The 12967-nt window shown below is 37.5% G+C and overlaps 1 protein-coding gene across 4 annotated transcripts in view; it reads left to right on the forward strand.

The window, feature by feature from the left end:
- PHF14 (PHD finger protein 14) overlaps positions 1-12967 on the forward strand; it is a 161045-nt gene that overhangs the window by 49513 nt on the left and 98565 nt on the right. For all 4 annotated transcript variants that reach the window (XM_058023704.1, XM_058023715.1, XM_058023723.1 and 1 more), the window contains one exon: positions 4032-4200. In XM_058023704.1, the coding sequence (XP_057879687.1) occupies positions 4032-4200 (169 nt within the window). The remainder of the gene's footprint in view (positions 1-4031; positions 4201-12967) is intronic.

The raw sequence follows: 12967 nt of genomic DNA on the forward strand, positions 1-12967 counted from the left end.
GCTTGTCATTGAAGAGCTGAAATTAAGTAAGCATGACTGTGGCACAGCCAAAAAGAAGTCATGTGGCTGTTTCCTATTACTATATTGGGATTAAACAGCAGAATGGGAAGAGTACTTCAAATTCAAGAACCGTTTTGGAATAAACTATAAGAAGAGCTGAAAAGAGATTGTTTCCAAGTCAGAGGAGTGTGTATCTGTAGTAGCATTTCTGTGGCTCTGTGGGAGCTAACAGACAAACTCCTTTGTCTGTTTTGTAAGAGGGATGGTGGGACATAGTTGACTGTAACAGTAGAGCCTATTCTGGTAAATCAGGAGGTTGCTTGTAAGTTGATGTTTATAACTCCTTTCCCCCTTTACCTTTGATATATTTGTTATATAAAGTTTTGTTATGTGATTCACACAACACTCTCACTTCCATCATAGTATGATTTTGCTTTTCTTTTCTAGATCAAGGCTTTTTGTAATTTTGATTGCTTTTCATTTTTGACTGCTTTCACACTTGCACAACCTGTTTCAGAGCAAGCTTGTTCATAAAAACAGAATTTAAGTAACTTGAATGCAGTACCTCATCTTTTGGTCAAGATGTTTTATGTCTTCCTCAGTAACATAAAAGTTACAATGCTTCACAAACATATTTAAATAGGATAATAGTGCAGCTTCAGGATTTTAGTGATCTGCATGGGTATTTTCTATAGAACTGTCTGAACCCAGGTAGCAGAAAAATGGTGTCTTTCCCTTGTAATAACAGAGATAAAGAAGAGGAGTTATTTAAATCATACAGGCAGAGTGGTAGATCCAAGAAACTGGATTCTCCACTCCAAATACTGTTGTAAAACCCTATGACTATTTGTTTCTCTTTTAACAGGGTCATTTTTAGTGCAGCTCTTAAGTTATGGAGGCTTTTTCTTTAATTTATACATGGCACATATTTTTACCAAAATAAATGCTTTTTAAGAACAGCTCATAGAATTTTTGAGCATTTTCATAGAAATTGCTTACATCTGCATAAGCAGATCATAGTAATTGCTTTCAGTTGTGCTTTCCAGTACATAAATTAATGACGTGACTGATTCTGCAGTGTTATGGAGGGCCGTGCTCTCTGATGCTTGCTAAATATAAATTCACCTTAAAGCTGTGGGTTGGACAGCTTTAAGAACAATGCATCCATCTTATGAAAATAAAGAAATTCAAAGTAACTTATAGGTAAGCAGACATGAAATATTTGGAGAGAATATTGTTACTTAAAGCTTCTCTCTCCTTCATCATTGGAGTGCCTTTCTCCATAAAATCTTTAAATAATAGGAGTTTGGTCTATATGTGCCCTTATTGACTTTAGTGTATGTGGATGCATATTTGTGTGTGTATATTCACACAAATTTATGCAAACATATAACTGTAAAAAGTGGCATTGTGAAAGCTGTTGTACCTTATATTTTTCTATATTCTAGTGTCTTAAGGCCTGGAGGAGTTTACAAGTACTGTGTGTGTAGCAAACTGAGACTTGTAAAGAGGAGTGTGCTCATTTTATCAAGCACAGAGAACAAAACTCCAAGTAAACTACTCCCTTTTGTCCCACCCCTTCTGATAATGTAGGAGCAATAGGGAGAGTTTTACTAAAGCAAATAATAACCACAGCAATATTAAATGCAAAAGGTATATGAGAGAGAGAGGGTTTTTCACACAAAAGGGTATTCACCTCTGGGTGCAAAAACAATGTTTCCCAAAAACAGTGCTGCTGGACAAAGGCTTTAAGCTGGACAAAGCCCTTGCAGCTTAGCCTTCCCCTTCCCCAGTGTGAAGAAAGTAGCAAAGAGCCAGGCTGAAACTCAGAAGCCAGATCCCAGGTATTGTGCTTCCCACTGGTTTTCCCAGAGCGCTGTGCTGGGCTGTGTTCAGCAGCGTTTGCCCAGCTTGACTCGGTGCCGCGCGCCCGGCACTGGCACCACTGGCACTGCCAGCTCTGGCCGTGGTTTCTGTCCGGCTGTTGCTGCAGCACCAGCTCGGGGGGGTTTGGGATGCAAAAGGGGACCAGCAACGATGGAGAGAGGGCTGGGGCCTGCTCATGCCAGCACCTTCTCTCCGGAGAGATCCAAGCAAGATGGCAAATTTTCTCTTTTTGGTGCTCGACTCTTGCTGCCAAACCCACGCCCCCAGTGATGATGTGCATGGTGGGGAATTAAACAGTGCTGAAAACTCCATCCCCCTTTGCTCTGTAACCAGAGCAAGGAGGAAGAATACAGGACCATATTCTCGTATGCTGGCCCCAGACTGTTTGAAAAGGATATAAACTGTCTTCCTTGTGCTTTGGCTTTTCATAAAGACTCCATACTTACATGAGAGAGGGGAGAAACGGTTATCTTTCCTGCAATCTACCCTGTTCTGCTTTTCTAGACCAGCAAATATTTCAAGTACTTTCATTGGTCTTATTCACCCTGTCTTAAGTTCTTTTGAGATAAGAGGTAATAAATGTTTTTAACATTGCAATGTAGCCACAATTATATAAAATTTACATATGGAAAAGTTAAAGGAGAAAGTTCTTGAGTTAGTCAGGGTTGCACTGATCTGTTACCCAGTCCATGACTAGATTCCCTCTGTTCTGACTTGGTAGCCACTGGTCTGTGTAGCAAACCATGATGATTCCTGGTGTCCTTTGGTATAGTTAGGAGAGATCTGAGACTGTACTGCTTGGATTACTTTGAAAGAACTAAAAAACATAGAAAGTTGATGGACGTGATATTGTGTTAGCCCTCACTTGAAGCTCACAGGAGAACTGTTCCTGTTGAATGTGTAAATTGCAACAAATAGACTCAAATACAACATGTGTATCTGACTTTGTGCTTTTGTGTATATAGGATGGATATGCCTTCTTGTTGGAAGTGTGTATTAAAATTTAACTTCAAATAATTAAATACATGGGGTTTTTGTTCTGTCTTCTTCCAAAGCAAATTTGCTCTATCATTTAGATAATTTTAATGTGCTAATCCCTGTTAATGCCAAATAATAGCACAAGATTATGTTGATTTTTTTTTTGGTTGGTATTATTAAAAAAAATGTTTAATAGAAGAACAGGGATGAATTGGACTTTATTTGAATGGACTTGTAATTTTTTGAATTGGAAGTGTAGTGTGAGAAGTAATTAAAACTGGCTATTCCAGTGAGTATAATGCTTTTACTGAACATCCACATTTATGACTTGCATAAAATGATTTTTTGCAAATAAAACCAAATCCTGATGAATTCCTGTCTTGTTAATAGAATTACTTTAGAATCCCTTAATTTTTGAAGTTCTGATGGTGATTTTGTATTTTTTTCAGAAACTCAGTAGACTTTATTTTTTTCAATTTAGCGTTCCAAGTTTGTTAATATATGTGTTTAGCTTCTTTATTTGTAATTTTCTCCTAACAATTTTTTTTCAGATTTAAAACACACTCCCTTAGGGAATGCATATTAAAGTTTATTTTCATAAGAAACATGTCCTCCAAATCTCTGCCACTAAAGCATACTCTCATTGGAATGAATTGAGCACCCCAAATCTCTGCCACTAAAGCATACTCTCATTGGAATGAATTGAGCACCGTGTCATTGTAAAGGTTAACAACCTGGTCTGGTGGAGGGTGCCCCTGCCCATGGCAGGGGGGTGGGAACTAGATGATCTTTAAGATCTCTTCCAATCCAAACCTCTGTATGATTCTATAATTAAACTGCAGCAGCAGCTGCAGTAATTAATAGAGTAGAGATCAGTGGGCAGCTTTAAAAATGAAGATGTGGTAGAATGAAAATAATGAAATAGGGGGCATTTTTCCTGAAGATTAATTTCTACTTTCAGAATCTTGGTTTTCAAAGTTAAGTACTGTCAGGAAAATAAGAACATCTTACTTGTGTTTTGCTTGATTGCTTAAAATGTACATTTTAGATGTCCATTTGATGTCTTGACTTTGACTTTTGAATTTATCTTAAACACAAAACTTCATCATGTTTCTTTTTCTGCTCTTGTGACTGCAGTCTTAAAAAGAAAATCTTCCGCTTTGCAGGCAATGCTCAGAGTGTGACCAGGCAGGTAGCAGCGATATGGAGGCTGATATTGCCATGGAAACCTTACCAGATGGGACCAAAAGATCAAGGAGGCAAATTAAGGAACCGGTGAAATTTGTTCCTCAGGATGTGCCAACAGAACCGAAGAAAATTCCAATCAGAAACACGGTAAATGATGGTGGAGGTGATGTGTTGAGGCTCATATTCATAATATTGTTTCACATGACCTACATTGTGGACATTTTGAATTGAGGGATTTCAATTAGATTGATGTTCTCTTTTTGTTATGTATTCCATTTTCTCATTTTAGTTCTTTTTTAGTTATGGTAAATATTGTTTTGCTAAAATAGGAAGCTGGGATAAACGGTACTTAACTGAAGAGCTGTACAGGCTTAAGAAAAAAATCCAGTTTGCCCTTAAACTTAGCTTTAATAGCTGTTCTTCACTGTAGTAGTAAGGACACTTGTTAGGGTAGATTTAAATATATTGAATTATAGCTGTAAAATAATTAAATAATTGGTAATTTCCTTATCTACAGGCAGCCTGCTGATTGACTGCACATTTTATGACTGTCACAAGACCCTGTTATTTCAGTTTGTTTGGCTTCCTAGTCTTACTAGTCACTGTATATTTTGTTAAACTTTCATGGTGGATAGAATTTTGAGAAGACAAGCAAAACCTCTTGCTTCCTGTACTGATGAAATATTTAGCATCTTTCCTTCCTTTGAAAGCAGTGCTTTATTATTGATCACTGTACATTTTTCCTTAAGTTTTTCTCTCCTACTTGTTCAGAAAACAAGGCTTTTCATGTGTGATGTGTCATACCACCTATAAAAAGAACATAAAAATATCAAAGGGCATTTAGGTCCAGGTTATGGGATGAGTAGTGTTCCCACATCCCTTCAGACATAAGTGGTTCATCTTCCAGTATATTTCTTAATATCAGGAAATATTGCAACCTCTCACATTAGAGTTAGATAAACTTCATCTTTCATGCAGCACAACTTTATTTTCTTCATAAAGTTTTCTAGGCATTTTATGATTATACTAGCAGATACCTTACTTAATGTACACTGATAGGATTAAGCAAGTATTTTCCTGACCCAGTCTTAAATGTTTGTTTTAATTTTGGGCCACAGCTTTGATTTACCTAATGGCTTCTCTTTCCTTGTCTGTGACTCAGAACTTTAGGAATGACTCAAGCCAAGCTTGATTAATTTAACTCAGACTGTTAGGAGTGTGAGTAATCCAAAATTAAATTTTGAGAAACTTCTTTATTTTCCTCATTGAGGCAAAGTACCCTTTCTCCTAAAGCATAAGATCTCATAGAATCTTACAGCTGCCTGGGTAGGTTGAACTTAGTGTTGTTATGCTTATGTTCACACAGAAAGAAGACTTGTCTGCTGTTCTGCTTACTGAACCCTTTGTATCTCATATCCCATTTTTCTTCTTTCTTTCTCTTCTCTCTTTTTATACCTGATGTAGTGCTCTTAGGGTGTGGAGAATCATGATTCTGGGACTAAAGAGAACTAAAATTATTGCAGGAAAGACATTCATAGTTCATTCATGTAATAAAAAAAGGAGTAATATAAGGCATTGTTCAGAAATCCATAGAAATACAAGATTGTTTGTTCTAAAGCCTATGTAATAACTGCCAAAGTTCTTCTGTGCAAAATGGAGACAAGTCTGATTGCTCTGAAGTGTTTCCCTCATGCTGTGGTGTGTTACATAATATATCTACACACATTGTAGTATGTAATAAAGAGATTAATTGACTTTCAGTGGCATACTGTGTTGTCACTGTATGGTGTTGCACTGTGGAAAAACACTGCTATCAGTCTAAGAAAGATTTTGTTACTCTGCTTGAATTTTTGGTCTTTGTTTCAGTTCTCTCCAGTTCTTTGCTTCTCTTCAACACACAGTTTGCAAGATAACATCTTTGCTGCCCTGTCAGCAGGGTTTCTCTGTAAAAGAGAAACAGTGACCACTGACTGTTCCCCCCTCCAATGATTGGCCTCCTTCTGGGTAACTCCCCCAGTTTATATACTGAGCATGATGTTCTGTGGTGTAGAATATCCCTTTGGTCAGTTCAGTCAGGCTGTCATGGCTGTTCTCCCTTCCAGCTGTTTGTGCAGCTCCTCCCTGGCAGAGCATGAAACACAGAAAAGTCCTTGATTTGAGGTATACATAATTTAGCAACAGCCAGAACATCCATGTGTTATCAGCATTATTTTGTCAGCATTGCTGATACCAGGTTAGCTCAGCTGGTCAGAGCATGGTGCTAATAATGCCAAAGTTGTGGGTTTGATCCCTGTATGGGCAATTCACTTAACAGCTGGGCTTGTATGATCCTCATGGATCCCTTCCAACATAGAATATTCTGGGATTCTCATGCTAAATCCAAACCCCAGAGCACTATACCAGCTACTCATAAGAAAATTAACTCTATCCCAGCCAAAACCAGACCATCTGGCCAGAGACCTGTGACAATTGGAGCACACTAGCGTTCACAGCTTCTGCATGACATTAGAGACTTAGTTTCCTTCTGTAATTTGGAAGTGTGAGAGGACTAATACTGAAGCAGAGTTATTCAGAGTCAGGACAGTGCTTCTCCCTTGTACAGTTCTCTACATTAATTGTGTGCCAGAACAGTGTTTTGTATCCTAATGCTAGATAAGCTTTCTAAAGAACCCCGTGAGTGCTCTATGTATTTCTATCTCTTACCTTTCAAATATTTCACAGCATATTTATATAGACTCATAGATTCACAGAATGTTCTGAGTTGGAAGGGGCTCACAAGGATCACTGAAGTCCAGGCCCTGCATGGGTCACCTCCAAGAACCATACCGTGTGCCTGACAGCACAGTCCAAACACTTCCTGAGCTCTGTCAGGCTTGGTGCTGTGACCACTTCCCTGAGGAGCCCAACCACCCTCTGGGTGAAAAAACCTTTTCCTAATATCCAAACTAAACTTCCCCTGACCCAATTTTAGGCCATTCCCTTGAATCTTGTCCCTGGTCACCAGAGAGAAGAGATCACTGCCTGCCTCTTCTCTTCCCCATGTGAGGAAGCTGGAGACTTCAATGAGGTCTCCCCCTCCCCAGGCTAAACATGCCACTCCTTTAATGTCTTCCCCTCTAGGCTTTTGCCATCTTTGTAGTCCTCCTTTGAACTTTTTCTGATAGCTGTAATAGCTTTATCTTTTTTATATCACAGTGCTCAAAACTGCACACAGCACTTGAGGTGGGGCTGCCCCAGTGCTGACCAGGGTGGGACAATGCCCTCCATTGCCTGGCTGTGCTGTGCCTGATGCCCCCCAGGACACGGGAGGCCCTCCTGGCTGCCAGGGCACTGCTGAATCATGTTCCGCTTGCCATTGACCAGAACTCCCAGGGCCCTTTCTGTGGCACTGCTCTCCAGCCTCTCCTTCCCCAGTCTGTCCATACATTGAGGGTTGCCTTGTCCCAGGTGCAGATTCTGGCCCTTGTTAAGCTTGATACAGTTGGCAATTGCCCAGATCTCTCATTTAGGACCCTCTGCAGGGTCTCTGATTTTGAGGGAGTCAGCAGCTCCTCCCAATTTAGTATAATTGGCAAGCCTACTTAGTATATCTTCAAGTCCTGTGTCCGAGTGGTTTTTGAAGATGCAGAGAAGAATTGGGCCTAATATGAAGTGCTCTGGAGCCTCACTAGTGACAGGTCACCAGTCTGATGTCACCCCCTTCACTATAACCTAAGGAAATCAAGTTGGACAAGATGAACTTTCCCCTCATTAAGCTATGATGGTTCTGAGTGATGATTTTCTTGTCCTTCGAGGGTTTTTCAGTATCTCCCAGAAAAATCTCCATAATTTTACCAGTCATTGAAGTGAGACTGACAGGCCTGTAGTTTCCAGGGTCCTCCTTGCCCTTGAAGACTGGGATATTTGCCAGCTTCCATTCAACTGGGACCCCTTGGATTCCCAGGACTACTCAAAAATCATCAAAAGAAGTTTTGTAATGACATCAGACAGTTAAGTATTCTCTAATAAGGCCCCATCAGGCCCCACAGACTTACAGGGATCCAGCTGGAGCAGTGAATCCCACACAAATTCTGGGTTGACTGGGAATTCAGCATTCTCACAACCATGGTCTTCAGCTGAGGGCACTGGGACTCCCTTAGCCTGTTGTTGCTGATGAAGACAGAGGCAAAAAAAGCATTAAACTTCTCTGCCTTGTCTGTGTTTCTCTTTGTGGGAAGACAGAGAGAAAGCCCAGCCATTTGCACTCCATTGTTATTCTGATTTTGAACTTCCCTTGACCATATAAGTGAATATACAAGGGTAAATTTAAACAAACCATACTTTTACTCTCTACAAATGACAAATGAATGTAAATAAACAAGACGTTAAGCTTTATACTTAATTCTTTTTTGTAATGGCTGCATTTGCAGACAGAATTTAATGAATTGTTTATGCTTTATACATTTCAAGCCATATGTAGAGACCTTTTAAAGATTTTTTGCATTTCAGTGCATAGCTTTTAAAGCCAGGTTTATTTAAAATCGTTATAATTTTATCTTTATCATTCCAATTTCACACTCTTATAAGCATCACAAATCATTATTTCTGCTGCTAAATAATTTCACAGAAATTAATAGCTAATGATTACCATATAGCTAATAGAAATCAATAGCTAATTGCATAAACCAGATATCTATTAACACCTTCCTTATATTTCTATATTTCTTATATATCTGAATATGTTTTTTAACATTTGCTTTTCTAAGCTGTACCATTTCTTTCACTTTTTTTTCCTCATAAAGATTATAGAATAGATTGTTTCTTTGGAAAATACTCTAAAGAGATGCAAATAGCATTCTCAGGAGTAAATTGAGAGGTTAATGGTTTTACTCTATGCTTTTACTCTATGGTTTTACTCAGCTGTGTATGTACAGATTTTCAGAGTCTATTTGAGGTGATCTATATTATAAAAACACAGCTTTTAAAAATATCTTGACTTCATTTGCTATCCTAGAATAAAAAAGAATACACAGATTATTTTTTTATCAAACATGTCATTGCTAAAATAGTTTTGTTAGTCTGAGGTCTTGCTTTTGTGAAATAAGAGTTTTCCCTCTGTCCTTTTGAAAAAATGAACTTAAGTATATTTTTAAGGTTTCATCACCCATGCTTTCCCTACAATGTATGCAGTTGTCTGGAAGTATGATTCAGTTCCTGTATGTCATACACATACAACATCTTCTGTAGAAATTTTGTGCTGCTGGGGCTGGCTGTGTGCTCTAAGAGTGGAAGGGACACTTGGTGTGTCCTTGGAAGTAGTGTTTGTGTTGTTGAATATTCCATCTTCCAATAAATGCTGTCAGATCCTGGTACTCTTAATGAGGATATTAGAGGGGTTTTTTGTGTGGCTTGTTTTTGTGGAAATTCCATTTTGAATTCCTTTTTATTGAGAAGCATCTATCCACCTAGTGTTACAAAGGTGAAATAAAAGAATTTTGGGAACTTAATTGTTGAAGCCTGTAAATGAAGTATTCTGATGCTCTGATACCAAACTTATTTTTGCTGTTTGAAACCTGAAAATCTCTTTTCTGTAATTGCATTATATATAATCCAGAGAAACACACAGTAATTTTTCTGTTTAACAGTAAAAAATCTATGTTAGTTATGATTGTGACATACAGAATGTAAAGATTAATTGCTGTCAACTGAACATAAGTACTCTAGAAAAAAATCGATATTCAGTCAACTTTCTGAAACTTAAAGTTTTCATTACAATGAAAGTTGTAAAATAACTTTGTTTTCTTTATCAATTAATAGAAAAGCTCAACTGAGGCTATGACACCATAACATCATAAACGTCACAAATATATAAACTAATTATTTCAGCTTGCCGAATACATGGACACATGAAAATATAGGACTCTCTTTTGGCTTCAGGTCAAATTCAGAATAGAGTGAAGTAAGATCTAGCTCTTCCACGATGCTTGAAGCAAATGGAGTGTATCAGTTTGACTTTTTTTTCCCCCTTCTTTGTTTTGTTTTGCTTTGTTTGGAGTTTGGGGATTGTTTTAGTTGGTTGGTTTGATTTTTAAGAAAGCAAGAAAGATAAAAAAGACCTGCAGATGAAAAATCACTTGCTTTTCATGCAGCAAAGGCATGGAGAAATAAATGTATTCCAAATGGTATTCCAGTGGTGTCAATACTGGTATCTCTCTAAGTAAAGGTAACCAGTGTATCTGTCAATTCTGCAAATAAGTTCTCGTAAGTTGAGTTTTCCAGGAAAGAATCACTTGTTTTATCAACGCCTGAAAACTGAGCTTTTCTGGCCTCCTTGTCTTTCTGCTTGTGTTTCAGTTCTCTAAACATGTACTTTGGAGAAAATTAGTGTTAAAAAGGATAGAAGTCAATCCTGCTCTTTCTCAAGTTCTGTCACTTATTTCAGCCTGAGAAACAGTAGTTACAAATTATTTGATAGACTCAGTGATAGTTTTGCTTGAAAGCAGGAATGTTGCAAAATTTTTGATTTTCTAGGAAAAAAGTTCTGAAGACAATGGAAACTTAAAAAAAATACAGAAAAATTGTAATTCTATGTAATTAAGCTTCATGGTTGACTTGTTTCTTTTTATAATCATATTTTGATTAACTGTTGTTTCTTTTCATCTGACAGTTCCTTTTTATTACTGTCATTTTCCTGGAAAATTTAATAATTATTTCAAAGATATTTTTTGAATAGGAGCGATATATACCATTTAAGATACTCACTGATCTGTACTGAACAAGTGTGCCATCTGGTGTCTACATGGCAGTCCTTACCTCTCTTTGAAATTGTTTTATGCCTATGGGCTGCCATCAGTTGAACATTTCTTCTGCCTTCTAACAAAGCAAGGGTAGTCAAAAGGATTTTTTCTGCAACTGGATTCATCATAACCTTTTCATTGGCAAAGGAAATTTGCAATTTCTAATTTTTCATAAGGAATAGATGACATCATGAATTAATAATTGCTATCTTGGCAAAATGATCGTGGTCAATGTGTAACAGGATAGAGAATACATTATCTGTGCAGTTTCTACCTGTGTGACTTTTTTCACAGGCTTTTGTGATTTGTTTTGTGCACGCTATTGATAGTGCACTGATTTCATTAAGTCACTTTTTTAGTAGAGTGAAAGTTTCCCCACTTCCATTTTCTGAGAGTGTTCTGTTTGGCTTGTGTTTCATATCAGAGTTATCTTCTGTTCAGTAGTGGTGTAATTCCCCTGCGTTGACCTCTTTGTTTGGAATGATTATATAGCATTCTAATGTTTACTGATTTTTTTTTTGTTTGTTTGTTTTTGGATTATCCTTAGCAGTACATGATAAAGGCTGCATAAGTGAGAAGGTTGAGTTTTGGAGGCTTTTGATATGTGTTATATCTATCTATGAACCATAGTTTGATAAAAGGTAAAAAAACAAACTGTGGAAGTACATCATTAATGTTAGTGTGTCAGCTACAACTTGACATAAGATAGAAATGCAAATGTCTGAAGAATTCAGATAGGATCCAGAGTTAAACCATGGCTGTAATCTTGTACTGATCCTCTTTGCTGTGCTTGTCAGCATGTGTAAAAGACAGCTGTGTGTCTTTTTCAAGTAGTCACTGTAGCCACAGGTCTGGCAGGGAAATATAAGTCAATATGTGCTGTTGTTTCTGACAAGAAATGTGACGTTTATAGATCTCCAAAAATCAAAGCACCTAAAGTGCTTCACATTTTGCCCTCTTAAAACACAAAACAACTCCTGCAGACTTTCTGCAGAATAAGGAAATACTGTAGTAATAGTTTTGAAAGTCAGATGTATCTTAAATATCATTGTAGTCCAATACCTGCTACATTTATATTTTCTTTCTCAAGGAATGTTTTGAAAAAACTCAGAAATCACCATTGATCTTCTGAAAAACTGTGACACATGAGATCAAATACAGAACCATACTAGTTCAATTTATGTGGACTTGAACCTTTGCCACTGACCACAGTTGTTTTCAGTATTTCATATTCTTTTCCATGTATTGTTAACATTGTTAACTCCTCTATATCGTCTTGTGAAAAACAAGAAATTAAATAGGTGACGGTATGAACTTTTATCCTCTAGGATCACTTCAAAAAAAAGCTCATGAGGAGCAAATACTTCTGACTTTCGGGAGTCACCTCTCCTATTTTGGTTGGTTTACAAGTTCTGGATCAATCATGTTGGGCTTTTCCTTCCAAATGGCAAAGCAAAAGTGCTCCAGGGGAACATCCTGCCTTCTATTGCTGTCTTTGGATTAACTGGTTTAAGGCACAAACAGTGAAACATAACAATGAGGTTTGGTGACAGCCATAGTGGTCTTGGGTCATGTGGGCACCTATTCTGTCCTGTTCACCACTGTGCTTTCCCACCTGGAAGCTAACATGTCAGCTTGTGGCATCTCTTAGTGATGCCAAACAGACTGTTTCCTTTGCAGCTTTGCTTTGCTGCTTTGTTTCCTTTTACAAACATTCTGTTTACTTTCAACAACTGTAGGGTTCATCTTAGGCTTTATTTTTGTTTACAGATGTCTTTCATTTGTCTCCTGTATAGAATTTATTTTTCTGAGAATATTCAAAATCTTTTAGTCAATGCATTATCTAATCTTCTTCATTTTATGCGTTTCATATTGTTGCTTATAAACAAAAATACAAAATGTAAGCCCTCACTTCCAGCTTTTCCAAGTTCAAAATGGAGACTGTCACTTCAGTCTTTCTTCTTCTCCTACTTTTAGGTTTGAACCCATTGTTGATCACACTTTCCCTCAGCATATTTTCATTCCATTTTGGACCGTGTTCTTTAATGTTGTTATTTTTGAAGTGTCTTGAGTTCACCATTTCCTCCCATGCATTACCCCGTGTCCGTCATTCATTTGATTTTTGTCACATTGTATCG

This window comes from Melospiza georgiana, chromosome 1 (genome assembly GCF_028018845.1).
Source record: "Melospiza georgiana isolate bMelGeo1 chromosome 1, bMelGeo1.pri, whole genome shotgun sequence".
NCBI lineage: Eukaryota > Metazoa > Chordata > Aves > Passeriformes > Passerellidae > Melospiza > Melospiza georgiana.